The sequence below is a fragment of the Bubalus bubalis genome, chromosome 12 (assembly GCF_019923935.1).
Source record: "Bubalus bubalis isolate 160015118507 breed Murrah chromosome 12, NDDB_SH_1, whole genome shotgun sequence".
Classification (NCBI taxonomy): domain Eukaryota; kingdom Metazoa; phylum Chordata; class Mammalia; order Artiodactyla; family Bovidae; genus Bubalus; species Bubalus bubalis.
Window position 1 is genome coordinate 19443068 of NC_059168.1, and position 21912 is coordinate 19464979.

Consider the following 21912-nt stretch of genomic DNA (forward strand, 5'->3'; position numbering starts at 1 on the left):
TTGATTTGGTCTTCCCTCTTTCAGGTTCAGCATCTCTACCACCATCACCCCATTTTTCTTAAGCACTATTAGGCGCACAGGTTGGGGCTTCCCTGATAGCTCAGTTGGTAAAGAATCCACCTGCAATGCAGGAGAGCCCAGTTTGATTCCTGGGTTGGGAAGATCTGCTGGAGAAGAGAGAGGCTACCCACTCCAGTATTCTTGGGCTTCCCCTGTGGCTCAGCTCATAAAGAATTCACTTGCAATACAGGAGATATAGGTTGGGAAAATCCCCTGGAGAAGGGAAAGGCTACCCACTCCAGTATTCTGGCCTGGAGAATTCCATGGACTGTATAGTTCATGGGGTCACAAAGAGTTGGACACGACTTAGTGACTTTCAGGCTCACAGGTTGGAAAAATACAAAGCTGAATGTGATACTGTTTAAAAAAAAAAAAAAGCAAACTATCTTACTGGTATTAAAAACAAACAAAACTTCCTCAAAAGTGAATTTGAGAAACCAGCCATACTCAAAAACATTTAATGGTTCTTTATTTCTGGACATAAATCTAAATTTCTGGATGAGTTTTAATATCTTCAATAACCTGGTTTCATTTTTCTTATTCAAACTTAAATATGTTCTTAAATACTGGCCCAAGTGATTAAATGTTTTAATCCTTATTAACAGAAATAGTTTTTTCTTATGCTTTTTTTCTCACACTAAGAGGGCAAACTTTTTTCCAGCCTGTGTGAAGTTGGGCTCCATGTCTACAATGTGTTTTGAATCCACCACCATTCTCAGTTCCCACCGTAACGCCTGAATTTTCGCTCACACCACCTCTCTTCTGGACTACTGCAGCAGCTGCCCCTGCACTCATGCAGCGGAACTTATCCCACGGTGCTGTATTACATGTATGCATATCTTACTCTCTAGTACAGTACTGACAGCAGAGACCGTGTCTTAGTCATATTTAGCTTAACTTCTGAATCATGGTTGGTGTTTTAAAACTGTTTAGAAAATGCACAGCAAGCACAAAGTAAATATTGTTTATAATCAGCTTAAAATAATTTAATGATGGTGTTCCAGGTGGCAAAATAAAAAGTGATACAATCTTATAGTAGATAAAGTGAAATACCCCAGTGGTGGGGTGTGATAATGGCAGTAAGCAGAAGAGTCAAAACGTCCTAACTCTGATCAACTTAGAGCTATAAGTGTGGCCAGCTGTCCCCTATACACTAGTCAAATTACCTCTCAAGTTTCTCACCCCCAACCCCTGCCATCCTTGAGAACATATGCATGAACACACCAAAACAGAAGTATGCTATAACATAATTCTTATTAACAACTTCTTCTATTTGTTTAATGTCCCGTTTCCTCTGGAGTCTGTTTTAGAAAATTATAGTTTCATAGAGAATTAATCCTCTTCTCCAGGCTTTCAAGTTTACCTAGTAGAGTTGCACAAGATAGTATCTTAGTGAGTGAGAGTTGCTCAGTCGTGTCCGACTGTTTGCCCCCCATGGACTATACAGTCCACCGAGTTCTCCAGGCCAGAGTACTGGAGTGGGTAGCCATTCCCTTCTCCAGGGGATCTTCCCAACCCAGGGATCGAACCCAGTTCTCCTGCATTGCACGCGGTTCTTTACCAGCTGAGCCACCAAGATAGTATCTTAAGATTCCCTTAATTTTTTTCAGTATTTGTGATCATCCTCCCAAAATGTTTTTGTTTTCTTATATTTTGATTCACTTATTTTGTTGTTATCCCACCCACATAGCTAACCAGCTTTTGGATTTACTGTACTAAATTTATTAACTTCCAGTTTTATCTTTGTTAATTCTGTTTTCCTCAGGTTGACTGTTCCTCCTTTAACTTGAGTTGGACTCAATTCATTATTTTCATTCCTTCCTCATTAAGTATTTGACATTTCTATGAGTAGTAGTTTAAAAGCTCTGATAAACAGTATTTTCATAATTATTTTCTAAATACTTGGGTCATGATTTTGCTCTCTGATTCAAGAATTAAGACTTTAAAAGTTTTTTTTTCAGGTGGTTGGAGATTTCTTTTCCCCAATTTTATAATTTATTTGCAGTTTTAGTACATTAAGATAAAAAACTGTTTTTTTAGCTAATAAAGTATTTATTTATTTGTGGGTACAGAGTTCAATATAAACTGGTTATATCTACCTTATAATGTTTAGGCCTCTTCTGTTCTTACTTAGCTTTGTCTACTTCATCTGTCATGGACATCTGTGTATTTGTCTGTTCTTCCCTGTATGGTCACTGCTGCTGTTGCTGCTAAGTCGCTTCAGCCGTGTCCGACTCTGTGCGACCCTATAGACGGCAGCCCACCAGGCTCCCCCGTCCCTGGGATTCTCCAGGAAAGAACACTGGAGTGGGTTGCCATTTCCTTCTCCAGTGCGTGAAAGTGAAGTCGCTCAGTTGTGTCCAACTCTTAGCGACCCCATGGACTGGCAGCCCACCAGGCTCCTCCGTCCATGGGATTTTCCAGGCAAGAGTGCTGGAGTGGGGTGCCATTGCCTTCTCCAGTATGGTCACTAGTTTTCCTTTAAAGTTACTGGCGTCATTTGGTTTAACGTGATTTGCACTCTTCCACTGAGTGCGCCCTTCTTAATTCACTTCATGTTTTCTCTTGAATTAAATCTTACTAGGTCATGATGCCCCTTCACTTTTTTCTATCTGAGAGAAACCCAGAGAGGCTGTCATGACTGTAGACTTCAGAAAGAGCCAGCAAAACCAGTTCTTGTTGTGATGCCTCTTTCTACATTTGCCTGGTCCATCTCCACTGTTTTTGGAAAAACTTATACCTATTTTGTGTATCTGAACTCTCTTCTATCTATATTAGAGTATGCTTTTCTGTTTATCATTTTTCGTGTAGCTTCTGGGTGATTTCCAAGAAGAGAAGGGGAAAATACTGAATTTCCCATTTACATAGGGAGCCAGGAGAGCACTTCATCTTTTCTCCCACTACTCTACTACCCTCTTCAGGCAATAACAAAAGATTTTACATTACCACATCGTTATGAAATGAAAGGAACAAAATCCCCCATACTACAATTATTTAATTCTGTTCCCAGTCAGGCAATATCAATGAAAAGAGCCAGAGTGATATAATAATAAAGTGTTTACATTGTATATTACCTGCAAATTCCTAAACTTAGTTTTATTAACATCTGCAGTTGGTAACATGGGAGAGATAAGCTTCAGTATTTAGTTCAGAGCTGTATTTGTGATCAAAGTTACAAGGAGAACTTACATCTGGAATCTAAAGTCTGACACAAATGAACATTTCTATGAAACAGACACAGACTCACAGAAATAAAGAATAGACTGGGGGGAAGGGGTGGGGGAAGGATGGATTAGGAGTTTGGGATCAGCAGATGCAAACTAGTACACACAGGATGGATAAGCATCAAGGTCCTACTGTACAGCACAGGAACTATACTCATTATCCTATGATAAACCATAATGGAGGAGAATATATATATATGTGTGTGTGTGTGTGTGTGTGTGTGTGTGTGTATGAGTTACTTTGTTGTACAGCAGAAATTAACACAACATTGTAAATCAACTACAATAAAATTTTAAAAAGTGACAAGGAGAAATCAAGTCTTATGAATAAATCCTTAGTATTTATTTTTTGCATAAAAACTGGATATTGAGAAAGAGTCCAAAATTAGATATGAAAAAAGATCTCTAACAATATTTTCAAACCCTAATGCAGAGTCTGAATGCTACTATTCAGACTATTTTAAAGGTAGCTTCATAGGAGGAGGCAGCCTTGAAGTGACCACACAGGTAGCTTGTAGACCACCATCTTTTGATCATCTGGGGAAAAGTGAGGCAGGTGTTAGTAACAGTGACCAGTAATGTAATAAATGTAAAATTAATTACATGTTTACAACTTTCTTACCTTCTTCTCCAAAGAAGCACCAAGTTCATTAGGCTGTGTCTTCTTGAACTTCACCCACAAGCAAATAGGGCTCTGACAGCATTAACTATTACATTTTCTTAAATACCATGCAAAAGCTACACAATGAATCAATAAACATTTGCATATTATAAATTAAATGTATTCAGAAAAATAAAGCTAACTTTTAATCTTCTAGATGACTTCCAAAATAGATAAACATGTTACATGAGAATAAAAACTCACAGTAATTTATTTTATGGAATTTAACTCACTGCCAATATATCTTTAAAAGTATAGCTCAATGGATTAAACTGTTATAATGAAATCCGGTGGTAGAAGTATCAAAGTGTTTTTATAGTTCATGGAATGATGAGTTAAGAATGAAATCTGAGCTTTTTAAATTTAAGACTTATGAAAATGTGTTCCAAACAACCTACTACCATAATGTCAGTCCTTTTAACTCCTAGATTACTGTAACGTAATTTAGCCTTTTTTTAAAAAAAAGGGAGTTAATTCAGAAGCTCACTGGCCTCTCACTGAGCCAAAATGTTATAAAATGCAAACAAAGAAAACAAAAACCAAATCTTGCCAGTTCACTAGACAGACTTTGATTTAAAAACTCATAAATCAAAAATGAAAACCGATACAAAGCAACTTTTTACCTGTAAAATAGCCACTTCATTACGGAGCTGACTTTCCTGTTTTGTGGGGAATCTCATCTTATCAATTACTTTAATAGCCACATCCCTTCCAGTCTTTCTGTGTTTTCCTATTTTTCAAAAAAGTTCAGGTAAGAAAGAAGATGCAAATTGATGTCACATACAATACAGAAGTTTCATTAGGAAGTTGTCCACAAACTGAAATTGGTATGTATTTACTTTTGTATTTCTTTTAGGGGGCAGGCTCATTTTGTTCTTTCTCCATCACTCATCTATAATAACTATAATTTTCCCTTATAGTAACTGCCTCTAATAAAGGCTGTTTTGTTATTTGAAATAGCAGGAAATTTGAATGAACCTGTCTGCTGAAAAATAATCCACCTTATTAAATAAATGAAAGTTAACTATGTGACTTAGTCTTCAGAAATTCTGTCAAGATAGAAACACTGTACCATGGAATTCATTTTATTCTAGGTTCTTTGCAGAGTGATTTAACTATATATTAGGGTAAATCTTCAAGCAGAAAGGCCAACTAGTTGTGGTAAGGAATGCAAATGGTTTAACATTACTTTTCTACCTTGCATCATAGCTTGTAAAGTAGCTTTACATACATTAATGAATATACAGGCCAGGCTGTATAAGCCCCATTAAACTGATGAAGATACTGAGGCACAGTGAGGTTAAAAGGCTTCGGCAATGTAAGTCAGAGTGAGGTAAGATTTCAGGTGTTAGACCTGATACACCATGTGTGCCAACCGCAGACAAACGGGCAACTGTGTGGGAAAACCAGTGGGGCACATACTTCAGTAAATGAACTCTCAGAGTCCAACACAAACTTCAAGCCACACAAACATCTTTCCGTGTAAGCTACAAGAAACGACGAAAACTACTGTGAATTTTCTGATTCTCTGTTTCTTTTTAAAGTTTTCCATTTAAATTAAGAAATTAATACTAAGTTATAGTGAAAAGGACTTATCTAAAACTATGCAGATTAATCTCTGAGGAAGAAACCACTTGCAAAATTGTGAAAACATGCTAACAACTAGCAAATGATTTTTAAATTTCCTAATTTTCTACATTATCTACAATATGCAAAAGGCTGCAACTGCTTACTTACCTCCATAGACGATACCAAACTGGCCTGAACCAAGCACCTCATCTGCAAATATCTGGTAAACGGTACTGATGTCCTATTTGGGAAAGAGTAAGTGTTATTAGTTCCATGAAACCATGTCCATATCTCTGATTCTTTTCATTCAAATACTTACATACATTTCAGTTTTTAATGGTTGAGGGATTTCTTTTTCACAAAATACTTTATGAAATACTGACATTCTCTGTCCTAAAAAAGACCAACTTTACTATGACTCTTAACGTACAACTATAATGTATTCTGTAAGACCACCACTGGGGGAAAAATGATTTGAATTAAAAAATACATTTATTAAGTAGTGATCTATAAAAATTAAATTAACATAAAAATTAAGAAGAAAGTTTTACGAACTTTACTATTAAAGAGATTTGCTATCTTTGACTTCAAAGAAAAACTCAAAGTTTTGTATTTTTGAGATTTGTATTTTTGAGACTTATTTTGAAAGACTGATGAAATATGTGTAACTCATATCCACTCCTCAATCTTCTTCCTTCCCTTTCCTCTTTTTTTCCCATTAGTGGCTGCTGCTGTCAGAATATTCTTAGAAAGCATTCTCCAATCCTTTCCACAGATCCTCAGTCAAGGTCTCATTTGGGTATGTGCTACAGTCTCCAAGAAGCCAGGGACTACACTTATTTTGTTCAGTGTTACATTCCCAGACAGTGCCTTCTCATGGTAGTTAGTCACTGGATTGAATAAACCAAGTTTATTCAAGGCCTCATTCCCTCATTAGTAAAGCAGATATAATAACATCTATCTTACTGGATTTTTAAGTGAATTAAATGAAGATATACAAAGTGTCAAGTCTAGTGCCTGGCATATAAAAATCAGTACTTCCACAAACCCCTCATTTCCATTTAAATTAGGTAATCTTAAATAAGCTGAATTCCCTGGGACTTGGTCTTTTCATCTGTAAAAATGAAATGAGAAAACTTCTTTCTCTCCCCAGTACTCTGGTTCCTATGCTACCTACCAACCCACTCCAATATTCTTGCCTGGAGAATCCCATGGACAGAGAAGCCTGCTAGGCTGCTGTCCACAGGGTTGGACACGACTGAAGCGACTGCACATGCACACATGCTGCCTGGACAAGAGACACACAGATCAAACCTCCCTGAAACCCTCCATCCCCCACAACACTACTGGATATCCAGTTTCTATACAATCTTAGAAAATCCAACGTTTGTGTGTTACTGAACAGTAACAGCTGGATGCCCCAAGTTGAAGAGTAAGAGAGATTTGAATCAAATAAATTTATATACAGCTTTTGGGCTTCTTTTTCTAGCCTTTTTTCTAACTAATCCAGAAGCTGACAAACTAGGCTTGTGGGCCAAATCCAGCCTGCTGCCTCTTTCTGTATGGCTCCTGAACTAAGAACAGTTTACATTTTTAAATGGTTGAAAAAAAAATCACAATAATGTCATCTTGTAAAACATGAAATTATATGAAATTCAAATATAAGTGTTCACAAAAAAACTTATACTGGAAAACAGTCAAGCTCATTCCTGTATGTACTGACGATGGCTTTCTCACAATGGCAGCAGAGTTGAGTTTATAACTGTATATAGTCTGCAAAGCCTAAAATATTTACTTCCATCCCCTTATAGAAAGTATGTTGACCCCTAATGTAAACCCCTACGTGTACCAGCTCAACTGAGTCCTCACTCTGCCTTAAAATCCTGCATTTTCTGCTTCTCTGTACTTTCATGAAATTTTCTCTCACTGCCATCCTCTCAGCACTCGTGTCAAAACTCTTTTTAAGTATATTTCAAGTTTTACTTCCTTTAGGAAGTTTTCCCTGCTCTGACCCAGCAAGTAGCCTCTCTCTTCTCTTTGAACTAGTCTATCACTCTGTAATATTCTAATGTCACTTATGAAAAAGTTAACTTTATTTTCATAATTTAAAAGGAAACTGCCTCAGTTTCCTTCATAAAGCAGAACTCCTCCAGGAAGTTACCACCCACACAGTTCAGTCTAGTGTCTTCAGGCAAACTGCACAGTACTCTGGGTTATAAACTTATTTTCTAGTAAGACTTTCACATTTTATTTTCCTTAATTAGCCAGTCTTCATATTTTAGCTGTAATATTTACTTACCACATTCTCTTGGATCTGACAATTAGATACAGAGATACTGGTAGACAAATCTTCTGTAAAATGAATGATAATATGGGGAAAAAAACTTAGTATATAACTTAGTAATACTAATATTTACTGACATGTGAATGCTTACAGTACATTAAATTTTAAAAACTAACATACAGTTAATAGCATTACATTAAAACAAAATTATCCATAAACAATAACTAATCCATCAACAGGAAACTGGTAAAATAGAATACACATCCATACAAAAGAATACTATCTACACATTTAAGGATGCAGGGCTGTAAGTACTGAGTCAGAAAGCTATTTATATTATTAAGTTAAAAAGGTACGTTTCAGGGTAGTGGCATATGAATCAAAGCAAACAAAATATTATCACTTCTGGTGAGGGAGAGAGATGGGGTTGAGGAACAAAGATTTTTTTATATGCTTCTAGACTGTTTAAAAAATGTATAGAAAGTATGCATTACTGTCATAAAACATTAAAATTATATAAACATATACTTTTGAAATACATGATATTAAATAGTTCATAAAATCAAGTTGTAAAAAGATCATACATCTTTTACAACAAACATGACTTTTGTGAAAATAAAAATATAACAAGACCGTACAAATAGAATAGACTTCCCTCTTCCCAACCCATCCCCAAAAGAAATATACACCGAACTATTAATAATGGTTTTCTGAGGGGGGAGATATACAACTGGGAATAGGGGGACATGTCACATGCATATAGGGAAGAGATTCTCATTTTATATTACATATTTCTATAAAGTTTAAATGTCTATATTACTTTGGTAAGCAAAGGAAGTAACTGACAAGAAAATTAGAAATGAGAAAAGTAAAGCAAGAGACTAGTTCTCAAACATCTAGAATCTCAGTGATAAAGAAAAAGATAAGAAATTTCTTTTATAATCCCAAATATAAAAACATAAAACTTCATTAAGAAGAAAATGTAAGCAACTATACATCAAAAAATAAGTAAATGACTGTGGAAACTCCATTTTAAAATATTGTCAATTTAAAAATATTAAGTCAACTTTAAATAATCCCAAAAATCAAATATTAATGCAAGAGACCAAAAAAGCACAGCATCAACAAAATGAATGAGCCTAAAACTCTGCTTTTTAGTAGTCCCAGTTTTCTAGTTTAAGTTAATATTTATTTTGTTTCAAAGGCCTCCACTGTCTTAACTCCATCCAGTTTTCATTTCTATCGCTTCCCAGGAGAACTCTGCTCCAGACTGGTTGTTACAAGGACAGCAGCAACAGCAGCAGCTGCACAGTAATAGTGCCACAACTAGGTCAGGAATGGTGCTAAGTGCATCATATGCAATTATTATATCATTTTCCTTTTAGATGAGAGAATTGAAGAAGCCAAGATCATGAAGCTAGCAAAGCGGCAGAACTGAGCTTTCATTCTCCCTTAGCCCTTTTGCAGTCTGTCCTTACGGGCTTATAATCCTAGAGAAGAGTCCATGCATGGGCTTGAGAAGGATCCTAAATCCAATTATATATAAAATTTGTGTTCTGTATCTGCATTATTTTCTGGGGTGAAAGGTCCAATTGAATATCAGACAGTTCTAAAATCCCCTCAAATTTAAGAAACATTGTGATTATCCATTTTATTCATCCTTTCAGAATCAATATTCAACACCAAACATTTTCATGGTCATTACCCTCATGCCTTTGATCACAGGTCCCCTTAATTCCATGCACACCCCTAGGTTGGCTCTGCCTATCCTAACTTATGTGAGATCCAAGGTCAAGGTCCAAATCAGGCTTCTTTATCATGAAGTCTCCACTTACCTTCCTATCTGTATCTGAGTCCTTGAGAAATGCACTGCTCCTTTTTGCACTCTACTGCTTTATGTACCTATTTCCCTTCCTATCTTTAAAAAAATCTCTGTATTTCTTTTGTATTCTAGCTCAGGGCCTAGCATAATGCCAAGATGAGGTATACTAAGCAACATAGCTGAACTGAAATAAAAGGCATACAGAAACTGGTTGAGGGAATTCCCTGTCCATCCAGGGGTTAGGACTCGGTGCTTTCACTGCTGGGCTGAGTCCCTGGTCGGGAAACTAAGATCCCACAAGCTGTGCAGTGCAGCTAGAAAAGAAAAGAGGCTGACATCTCTTTCAATTTAAATGTATTTGCCTGATGAATGAAACCTGTTTCACCATAAATGACATAATGTCAATGGGGGGGGGGGGTGGGTGCAGGGAAGTGATATTTTACTATGGCTTTGTGATTAAGTATTCACTTGAAACTTAAATTTAGGTTTTATTTTATAAATTTTGTTGGTGCAAAGAACATGTGTTTCAATATATTTTTTTAATGTTTCTGAATGTTCAGTTAAAACGAATGCAGCATTTCTGACTTCATACATTTTATAAGTACTATGTGAACTGCAGCGCTTTACAGACTGAAAATCCCACCCTGAAGCACCATCCTAATACTATTAGCTTACTTAACCCCTTCTGGTTCTCTTTCATTTAATGCTGACAACTCTATACAGTAGGTTCGTTACAGAAAAGGAAAGTACTTGCCAAGATCACGTAACAGGTCAGCAGAGCCAAGATTTAAATGCAGGCAGATTTGACTCTGGAGCCTCGCTCTGGGGACTGCAAGCACATACTATGACCAACATAATTTTAAAAAGCAATTGACTAATGGTGTTGATTCTGAAAATGAGGCTTAAAATAAATACAGAAACACAATTGCACCCACAAAACACTTAAGAACCAAATGGGGAAAAAGTCATCAAGAAGCTTATTGCTTACTGTGATCTTTCCCTTGGCCTGGAGAAGTACAGACACTGGCTTGAGGCGTCACAGGCATGAGAGCTTGGCGAATTGCTTTTTCCCAGCTCTGTGCTACATCAAGTCCCACTCCAGTGGCAGCAAGAACAGGATTGTGAGAGCTGTCCCCATTGTTCTCACCAACAAAGTATACCATAGTATCAGTGATGATTTCAAAACAGTGTGGGTTGCTGCCTTGTGAAACGCTTGTGAAATCTTGTGGTGAAGATATGCGGAGAATTTCTGAAAGTGGAATTTCCTGAAGTAAAGAACTAAGTGTTAGGAAACATGAATATGTGGGCTTTTTTTCAAATACACTAAACAATCAAAGATATGCATTTCTAATGAATACCATTAAAGACAAACACAAGTATGTGAATGTGGCACATGGGCACACAGTCAAGTCTTATGAGGGTATCTGCTCTGAATGATCTGCGTGCCCATCAAGGACAAAGGCAGAGAGCATGGAGTATAATAACCAAGCTAGTAATTCAGGCCTGTAGCAGATCATTAGAAAGAAAGGATTTAGAAGTGCGGTTGCTGCTATAGCCAACACCTGCCATATCCCAGCTGTCAGGAAGTCATCTCAACAACAACTCTACTGGCTGCTATCTGCAAGATATGGCCCCAAAGGAGAACGAGGCAGAAATAACAGCAGCAAAGGAGGATGTCAGAATAAGTGTAAGTGCTCTATTCTGGTTCTGTCCATAACTTTAACAATCATTTATGTTTAGTCTACTTCCTAAAGTAGAAAACTTCTTTAGAAAAACTCAACCAATTCAAAGCAATTCATTAGTCTCTATTTTCTTTCTTCCTGATACAATCACTATACTAATAATTTTATCTGGTGTCAACTGGTGACATGGCAAAATGTGGAGCAAGTCGAGCAAAGAGAATTGTATAAAAAAGAGCCAAAAGAAGCATCTGGGAATTGGGGTCTAAGGTAAAATGGAAAATGGAAGAAATGCTGAATACCACAATGGCTTCTGCTGATCAGCAATAATCACAGGACTTCTCATAGTCTAATCTAAATCACAGTCTAGTTGTCTTTTCATATGCAAGGGTCAAGTCCCTTATATAAAATGGCTAGACATCCACTGATACGGAGGACCACTTGGTACCCAGAAGGAAAACAGCAGCAACCTGATAGGCCAGAAAAAAGAATCGCACAACAAAAAAAACTTCGGCAGCAAGGCTGTTGCAAGGGGTGAAATGGAGGGGTAGAGGATACTTGCTTTTACAAGGATCTTAACAGTGACTTCTAGAAACTATATTAGGCAGAGCTGTAACAGCTGTAATCCAATATAACAATTAATAAATATTACTTGGATATATTTGGAAAACACACAGTATTTTAATGTACATATTTTTAAAAGATATGAAATCTTTACCTTATAATACTTTGATCCAGATTCGTTTTGAAACAGTGTAAGACATTTGCTGTCCAGTCTCCAATAATGCCTTTTTCTCTACAAAGAGCACAAAACTGTAAGGTTCAAAAGTAATGATTCCTCCAAAGTGTCTGAACTCTCCATTCCCTCTCATCTCTTATCTATAAGTTTGTACTGGTATAAAATTCATGAGCTTCAAAATTTGAAAAATTAAAAAGATAAATACAGAAAAGTATAGTTCCATCATCACCCCTATCTCACTCCCACCTTTACTCAAGGCAAACAATGTTATTACATTTTGGAGGTTTCTTTTCAAGAATCTCATGCATGCACACACAAATACTTTATCCATGGACTAAATTTCTTAAGGATGCCTTACTGGATCAAAAGATAAATGCATATGTAATTTTTCTTGACAGTGTTAAGTTATTCCTCTATTTCTGGATCCAACTTACAGTCTCATCAGCAACATGAGTGTGTTATTTACTCAAACCTTCACTAATACAGCTTATTACTAACCCTTTTCATCCTGTGCTACACTGATAAATAAAAACTAGTATTTTCGTAACATTTTCTAAAATTTATTTAATTGAAAGCTAATTGCTTTACAGGATTTTGTTGCTTTCTGTCAAATCTCAACATGAATCACCCATAGGTATATATATATTTCCTCCCTTCTGAACCTCCCTCCCATTACCTTCCTATCCCACCCATCCAGGTTGATACAGAGCCTGTTTGAGTTTCTTGAGACATACAGCAAATTCCCATTGGCTATTTTACATATGGTAATGTAAGTTTCCATGATACTCTCTCCATACATCTCACCCTCTCCTCCTCTCTCCCCATGTTCGTAAGTCTCTTTCCATGTCTGTTTCTCCACTGCTGCCCTGCAAATAAATTCTTCAGTACCATTTTTCTACATTCTGTATATGTGTTTAGTTCAGTTCAGTTGCTCAGTCGTATCTGACTTTGTGATCCCATACACTGCATCATGCCAGGCCTCCCCGTCCATCACCAACTCCCAGAGCCTACTCAACTCATGTCCATCGCGTTAGCGATGCTATCCAACCATCTCATCTCCTGTCGTCCCCTTCTCCTACGGCCTTCAATCTTCCCCAGCATCAGGGTCTTTTCCAATGAGTTGGTTCTTCACATCAGGTGGCCAAAGTATTGGAGTTTCAGCTTCAGCATCAGTCCCTCCAATGAATATTCAGGACTGATTTCCTTTAGGATGGACTGGTTGGATCACCCTGCAGTCCAAGGGACTCACTCTCAAGAGTCTTCTCCAACACCACAGTTCAAAAGCATCAATTCTTTGGTGCTCAGTTTTCTTTATAGTCCAACTCTCTCATCCATACATGACTACTGGAAAAACCATCACTTTAACTAGACGGACCTTTGTTGGCAAAGTAATGCCTCTGCTTTTAATATGCTGTCTAGCTTGGTCATAGCTTTTCTTCCAAGGAGCAAGCGTCTTTATTGTAAGGCTACAGTCACCATCTGCAGTGATTTTGGAGCCCCCCAAAATAAAAGTCTGACACTCTTTCCATTGTTTCCCCATCTATTTGCCATGAAGTGATGGGACCGGATGCCATGATCTTCGTTTTCTGAATGTTGAGTTTTAAGCCTACTTTTTCACTCTCCTCTTTCACGTTCATCAAGAGAATGTTCAGTTCTTCGCTTTCTGCCATGAGGGTGGTATCATCTGCATATCTGAGACTATAGATATTCCTCCCAGCAATCATGATTCCAGCTTGTGCTTCATCCAGTCTGGCATTTCGCAGGATGTACTCTGCATGTAAGTTAAATAAGCAGGGTGACAATACAGCCTTTCCAAATTTGGAACCAGACGTATTCCTTTCCCGATTTGCTACCAGTCTGTTGTTCCATGTCCAGTTCTAATTGTTGCTTCTTGACCTGCATACAGATTTCTCAGGAGGCAGGTAAGGTGGTCTGGTATCCCCATCTTTTGAAGAATTTTCCAGTTTGTTGTGATCCACACAGTCAAAGGATTTGGCGTAGTCAATAAAGCAGAAGTAGATGTTTTTCTGGAACTCTTTGCTTTTTCGATGATCCAACAGATATTGGCAATTTGATCTCTGGTTCCTCTGTCTTTTCTAAATCCACTTTGAACGTCTGGAAGTTCACGGTTCACGTACTGTTGAAGCCCGGCTTGGAGAATTTTCAGCATTACTTTGTTAGCGGGTGAGATGAGTGCAATTGTATGGTAGTTTGAGCATTCTTTGGCATTGCCTTTCTTTGGGATTGGAATGAAAACTGACCTTTTCCAGTCCTGTGGCCACTGCTGAGTTTCCCAAATTTGCTGGCATATTGAATGCAGCACTTTCACAGCATCATCTTTCAGGATTTGAAATAGCTCAACTGGAATTCCATCACCTCCACTCAGATCAGATCAGATCAGTCACTCAGTTGTGTCCGACTCTTTGCGACCCCATGAATCGCAGCACGCCAGGCCTCCCTGTCCATCACCAGCTCCCAGAGTTCACCCAGACTCACATCCATCGAGTCGGTGATGCCATCCAGCCATCTCATCCTCTGTCGTCCCCTTCTCCTCTTGCCCCCAATCCCTCCCAGCATCAGAGTCTTTTCCAATGAGTCAACTCTTCGCATGAGGTGGCCAAAGTACTGGAGTTTCAGCTTTAGCATCATTCCTTCCAAAGAAATCCCAGGGCTGATCTCCTTCAGAATGGACTGGTTGGATCTCCTTGCAGTCCAAGGGACTCTCAAGAGTCTTCTCCAACACCACAGGTCAAAAGCATCAATTCTTCAGCGCTCAGCCTTCTTCACAGTCCAACTCTCACATCGATACATAACCATAGGAAAAACCATAGCCTTGACTAGACGAACCTTTGTTGGCAAAGTAATGTCTCTGCTTTTCAATATGCTGTCTAGGTTGGTCATAACTTTCCTTCCAAGGAGTAAGTGTCTTTTAATTTCATGGCTGCAGTCACCATCTGCAGTGATTTTGGAGCCCAGAAAAATAAAGTCAGACACTGTTTCCACTGTTTCCCCATCTATTTCCCATGAAGTGATGGGACCAGATGCCATGATCTTTGTTTTCTGAATGTTGAGCTTTAAGCCAACTTTTTCACTCTCCACTTTCCCTTTCATCAAGAGGCTTTTTAGTTCCTCTTCACTTCACAGTGATGCTTCCTAAGGCCCACTTGACCTCACATTCCAGGATGTCTGGCTCTAGGTGAGTGATCACACCATCGTGGTTATCTGGGTCATGAAGATCTTTTCTGTATAGTTGTTCTGTGTATTCTTGCTGCCTCTTCTTATCTTCTGCTTCTATCAGGTCCATACCATTTCTGTCCTTTATTGTGCCCATCTTTGCATGAAATGTTCCCTTGATATCTCTAATTTTCTTGAAGAGATCACTAATCTTTCCCATTCTATTGTTTTCCTCTATTTCTTTGCACTAATCACTGAGGAAGGCTTTCTTATCTCTCCTTGCTATTCTTTGGAACTCTGCATTCAAATGGGTATATATTTCCCTTTCTCCTTTGCCTTTCACTTCTCTTCTCAGCTATTTGTAAGGCTTCGCCAAACAACCATTTGGCCTTTTTGCATTTCTTTTTCTTGGGGATGGTCTTGATCACTGCCTCTTGTACAAAGTCACGAATCTCCGTCCATAGTTCTTCAGGCACTCTATCAGATCTAATCCCTTGGATCTAATTGTCACTTCCACTGTATAAGGGATTTGATTTAGGTCATACCTGAATGGTCTAGTGGTTTTTCCTACTTTCTTCAATTTAAGTCTGAATTTGGCAGTAAGGAGTTCATGATCTGAGCCACAGCCAGCTCCCGGTCTTGTTTTTGCTGACTGTATAGAGCTTCTCCATCTTTGGCTGCAGAGAATATAATCAATCAATCTGATTTCAGTGTTGGACATCTGGTGATGTCCACGTGTAGAGTCTTCTCTTGTGTTATTGGAAGAGGGTGTTTCTACTGTTGCTATGACCAGTGTGTTTTCTTTGCAAACTCTGTTAGCCTTCGCCCTGCTTTGTTTTGTACTCCAAGGCCACATATGCCTGTTACTCCAGGTATCTCTTGACTTCCTACTTTTGCATTCCAGTCCCCTATAATGAAAATGACAACTTTTTTGGGTATTAGTTCTAGAAGGTCTTGTAGGTCCTTCACAGAACTGTTCAGCTTCTTCAGCATTATTGGTCAGGGCATAGACTTGGATTACTGTGATAATGAATGGTACCTTGGAAATGAACAGAGATCATTCTGTCATTTTTGAGATTGCATCCAAGTACTGCATTCTAGACTCTTGTTGACTATGATGGGTACTCCATTTCTTCTAAGGGATTCATCCCCACAGTAGCAGATATAATGGTCATCTGAATTAAATTCACCCATTCCAGTCCATTTTAGGTCACTGATTCCTTAAAATGTCAATGTTCACTCTTGCCATCTCCTGTTTGACCACTTCCAATTTGCCTTGAGTCATGGATTTAACATTCCAGGTTCCTATGCAATATTGCTCTCTATAGCATCGGACTTTACTACCATCACCCATCACATCCACAACTGGGTGTTGTTTTTGCTCTAGCAGTACACCTGGGAAACCGAGTGGCCGGGACTGAGGAGGTCATTAAGGCACATGGCCCACCTGGGACAGTGCAATCTCCAAGCAATTGGTCACCTGAGCTGTTCAGACCTAGGAAGGTCACAAAATGCACGCCCAACCCACAAAGACTCATCCAGAACTATGTCTGAGTGTCACCTGTGGAGGTATGGGTCAGCAGTGGCCTGCTGGAGGGGCTCTGGGTGCAGCAGACCTGGGTATGGCATAAGCCCTCTTGGAGGAGGTCACCATTAACCCCACCATAGAACCACCAGAACTTACACAGGAACTGAGGAAACAGATTCTTGGAGGGCACAAACAAAACCTTGTGTGCACCAGGTCCCAGGAAAAAGGAGCAGTGACCCCACAAGAAACTGACCCAGACATGTCCATGAGTACCCAGGAGTCTCCGGCAAAGGTGTGGGTCAGCGGTGACCTGCTGCAGGGTTGGGGGCACTGAGTGCAGCAGTGCGTGCATGGGACCTTTTGAAGGAGGTCGCTATCATCTTCACTACCTCCACCACAGTTTGGCCTCAGGTTAAGCAACAGGGAGGGAACACAGCCCTACCCATCAAAAGAAAATTGGATTAAAGATTTATCTGAACATGGCCTGGACCATCAGAACAAGACCCAGTTTCCCCCTCAGTCAGGCTCTCCCATCAGGAAGCTTCCATAAACCTCTTATTCTTATCCATCATAGGGCAGACAGAATGAAAACCACAATCACAGAAAACTAACCAATTTGATCACATGGACCACAGCCTTGTCTAGCTCAAGGAAACTATGAGCCATGCCACGTAGGGCCACCAATGACAGACGGGTCATGGCGGAGAGTTCTGACAAAACGTGGTCCACTGGAGAAGGGAATGGCAAACCACTTCAGTATTCCTGCCTGAGAACCCCATGAACAGTATGAACAGGCAAAAAGGTATGACACTGAAAGATAAACTACCCAAGTTGGTAGGTGCCCAATATGCTACTGGAGACGAGTGGAGAAATATGCGTTAGTATATGATATTCATCATTCTCTTTCTGACTTACTTCACTCTGTGTAATAGGTTCTAGGTTCATCCACCTCATTAGAACTGACTCAAATGCATTCCTCTTTATGACTAATATTCCATTGTGTATATATACCACAACTTCATCCATTAATCTGTTGATGGACATCTAGGTTGCTTCCATGTTCTAGCTATTGTAAATAGTGCTGCAATGAACAATGGGATACATGTGTCTTTTTCAACTTCAGGGTTTATTCAGGAGTGGGATTGCTGGGTCATATGGTAGTTTTATTCCTAGTTTTTTAAGGAATCTCCATACCATCTTCCATAGTGGCTGTATCAATTTATATTCCCACCAACAGTGCAAGAGCGTTCCCTTTTCTTCACACCCTCTAAAGCATTTTTGTTTGTAGACTTTTTGATGATGGTCATTCTGACCGGTGTGAGGTGATATCTCATGGTGGTTTTGATTTGCATTTCTCTAATAATGAGCGATGTTGAGCATCTTTTCATGTGTTTGCTAGCTATCTGTATGTCTTCTTTGGAGAAATGTCTGTTTAGGTCTTTTTCCCACCTTTTGATTGGGTTGTTTGTTTTTCTGGTACTGAGTTGTAAGAGCTGCTTGTATATTTTGGCAATTAATCCTTGTCAGTTGTTTCACTTGCTATTATTTTCTCCCATTCTGAGGGATGTCTTTTCACCTTGCTTATAGTTACCTTTGCTGTGCAAAAGCTTTGAAGTTTAATCAGGTCCCACTTGTTTACTTTTATTTCCATTACTCTAGGGGGTGGGTCATAGAGGATCTTGCTTTATGTCATCGAGTGTGGGGTGGGTCATAGAGGATCTTGCTTTATGTCATCGAGTGTTCTGCCTATGTTTTCCTCTACGAGTTTTATAGTTTCTGGTCTTACATTTAGGTCTTTAATCCATTTTGAGTTTATCTTTGTATATGGTGTTTGGAAGTGTTCTAATTTCATTCTTTTACATGTAGCTGTCCAGTTTTCCCAGCACCATTTATTGAAGAGGCTGTCTTTGCCCCATTGTATATTTTTGCCTCCTTTGTCAAAAATAAGGTACCCACAGGTGCATGGGTTTATTTCTGGGCTTTCTATCTTGTTCCATTGGTCTATATTTCTGTTTTTGTGCCAGTACCATATCATCTTGATGACTGCAGCTCTGTAGTATAATCTGAAGTCAGGAAGGTTGATTCCTCCAGCTCCATTCTTTCTCAAGACTGCTTTGGCTATTTAATTAGTATACTATTTGGCTAGTATTTTCGTAACATTTTAAACTGTATTTTTTTTTTCATTAAAAATGAGATCAAGATCTTATGCTTAAGAGTTAATTTGCATCTCCTTGTCTGAGACCTGTCTGTTCAGATTCATTCCTTTTTTTTCTATTGTGTTCTGGGTTGAAAAAAAACTTTTTCTAGTTTGTCGTTTGTCTTTGTTTCTGTTCTTTGCCATGCAGCATTTTTTTTTTAAACATGTGTCTATAAACTATTTTTTAAAATTAATACTTTACTTTTTGGGAACCATTTAAAGTTCATCGCAAATTAAGGGGAAGGGGCAGAAATTTCCCATATATACTTCCTGTCCCTAGGCATGTATAACCCCAGACCCCATCATCAACACCCTTAACAGAGTGGTACAATGGTTACAACTGGTGAACCTACATTTGACACATCATAATCATAAATGTCCATAGGTTATATAATACGGCTGACTCTTGGTGCTGTGCATTCTATGTGTTTGGACAAACGCATAATGACAAGTACCTATCATTGTGGTATTACATAGAGTATTTCCACTGCCCTAAAAGTTCTGTGTTCTACCTATTCATTCCTACTTGTCCCCACCCTGTACCCTCCACAGGTCTGCCTTTTCTGGAAAATAATATAGTTGGAATCATATAGTATGTAATCTTCCTACATTGGTTTCTTTCATGTAGCAATATAGACTTAAGATTGCTCCAAGTCTTTTCATGGCTTAACAGCTCATTGCTTTTTAGTGCTTAATAACATTCCATTGTCTTTAGAACAGTTTATTTACCCATTTACCTACTGAAGGAGATCTATTATTTCCAGGTTTTTGGCAATTATGAATAAACCCATTGTAAATATCTATATGCAGGTTTCCATGTGAATGTAAGTTTTTATTTCCTTTGGGTAAACAGCAAAGAGTACGACTGCTAGATCATCTGGTAAAAGCATTTTAGGTTTGCATGAAACTACTAAACTGTCTTCAAATGTTAGCAATACCATTTTGCATTCCTACCAGCAATCAAAGAAAGCTCTCGTTGCTCTACATCTTGTCAGAATTTGGTGTTCTCAGTGTTTATGATTTTGGCTGTTCTAACAGATGGGCAGCAGTATCTCACTGTTTAATTTGCATTTGCCCTATGACATAAGATGTGGCGCATCATTTCATATGCTTATCTGCTATCTAGGTATCTTCTTTGGTGAGGTACATGTTAAGGTCTTCAGCACATTGTTTAATCAGGTTATTAAGTTTTCTTACTGTTGAATTTTAAGAGTTCTTTGTATATTTTGGAGAAGAGTCTTTTACAGATATCTTTTTTGTAAATATTTCTTCCAAGTCTGTGGCTTGTCATCTCAATCTTTTAACACTGTCTTTTGCAGAGCAGAAGTTTGTGAAGTGAAAGTCGCTTAGTTGTGTTCGACTCTTTTCGACTCCATGGACTGTAACCCACCAGGCTCCTCTGTCCATGGGATTCTCCAGGCAAGAATACTGGAGTGGGTTGCCATTCCCTTTTCCAGGAGATCTTCCTGACTCACGGATTGAACCTGGGTCTCCTGCATTGCAGACAGATTCTTAACCATGTAAGCCACCAGGGAATATCAATTCTTTCTTTCAGAGATTGTGCATTTGGTGGTGTACCATCAGACTTGCTTTGAATCTCTACTGTTCTACCAATTTATAAAAATAGTACATTAAATATTCCACCTTTTAAATATTCCTAACATCCTAAATATAAAGATGGTTCTGGTGTACTATGATGTCTTAATATATATCTCATTCCCATTTGGACTTAAAAAACGCACAAAGTAAAGCACATAACCGAGTTTCACTACCATAGTAAGATGCCTGTGACTACTGACCAGGGTGTCCCTGCTGGTGTAATGGACCATCCACCCTTCCTTCACCATTGTGCTGCTCTTCCTCTTTGTGTGCTTGATGGACTGGACGACCCTCATCAGCGGAATGTTATTGCTCGTTGATGGACTAAAAAATATTTTCAATTTATGACAAATATTTATAATGTTAACTTAAAAGATCAATACAGTAAAATCAAACCCTCTTAAAAATAATTAAACTAAAATTCTTCAAAATATCTTACGAAGACAAACAATGGCTTAAGAAGAAAAAGATAAATTAATCCTGTTATGATGATACATAGTTAATCTATAAAAGACAAAGATGATACTGTTAGGGGAAGCACACTGACTGAAACCGCCCACCCTGGCCAGGCTCTCTAATAACCATTTGCATGGGTTGTTTTACAACAGGAGGTCCTGGTAAGGAATATGGAACTAATAAGCCACAACCAACCAAAAGAGTTCAGGAAAGGTCAAAAGGAGACACCACGTGTCCACCCACTTCCCAGAATCCCTCTTGCGAGCATCCATCTTTGCTCAGCAATGCGTGTGGCACCAGGAAGGACTCTGAATCAGAATGATTGGCCAAAGACCACCTGGAAACTAATCCCATCACCATAAAACCCAAGACTACGAGCCACATGGCAGAGCTGTTCTCCTGGGTTCCCTTTACTGCTCTCCACCTGGGTGCCCTTTCCCAATAAAATCTCTTGCTTTGTCAGCACATGTCTCCTCCGACAATTTTTTTCCAAGTGTTAGACAAGAGCCCGCTCTTGGGGCCCTGGAGTGGGGTCCCCCCCTTCCTACAACAATACTGTAAATCATCATTATTTGTCATGAATATTTCTGGAGGGCCACAGGACATACGAAAACAATAAACAGAGCAGAAAGAATCCTCTCCGGTTGGCAAATCTGGAGCCTGGGAGAGGGTCTCATTTGGGACTGCTACTAGAAATCGTACCCTAGATAACATGACAAAGTAATAAATTCATAACAGGACAAAATTCAAATATCAAAGTCCATTATTCATGTTGTCAGCAACAATTATTTACAGAAGACACTGAAAGAAAAATGATTTACAGGTATTAAGAAAGTAAAAATAATAAATAATGAAATGAGTCACATCGGGTAATACTGAAACATAGGTCAGTAACAGTGTAGCTGGAGAGAAAGAGCACC

General features: G+C 38.6%; 1 protein-coding gene across 3 annotated transcripts in view; it reads right to left on the bottom strand.

Annotated features, from left to right (window-relative positions):
• The window catches only part of PRKD3 (protein kinase D3), an 86963-nt gene that overhangs the window by 9230 nt on the left and 55821 nt on the right, over positions 1-21912 (bottom strand). For all 3 annotated transcript variants that reach the window (XM_044925826.1, XM_006056832.3, XM_006056833.3), the window contains 6 exons: positions 20737-20860; positions 12018-12095; positions 10609-10885; positions 7814-7866; positions 5683-5755; positions 4569-4675 (listed from right to left, as the gene is read on the bottom strand). In XM_044925826.1, the coding sequence (XP_044781761.1) occupies positions 4569-4675; positions 5683-5755; positions 7814-7866; positions 10609-10885; positions 12018-12095; positions 20737-20860 (712 nt within the window). The remainder of the gene's footprint in view (positions 1-4568; positions 4676-5682; positions 5756-7813; positions 7867-10608; positions 10886-12017; positions 12096-20736; positions 20861-21912) is intronic.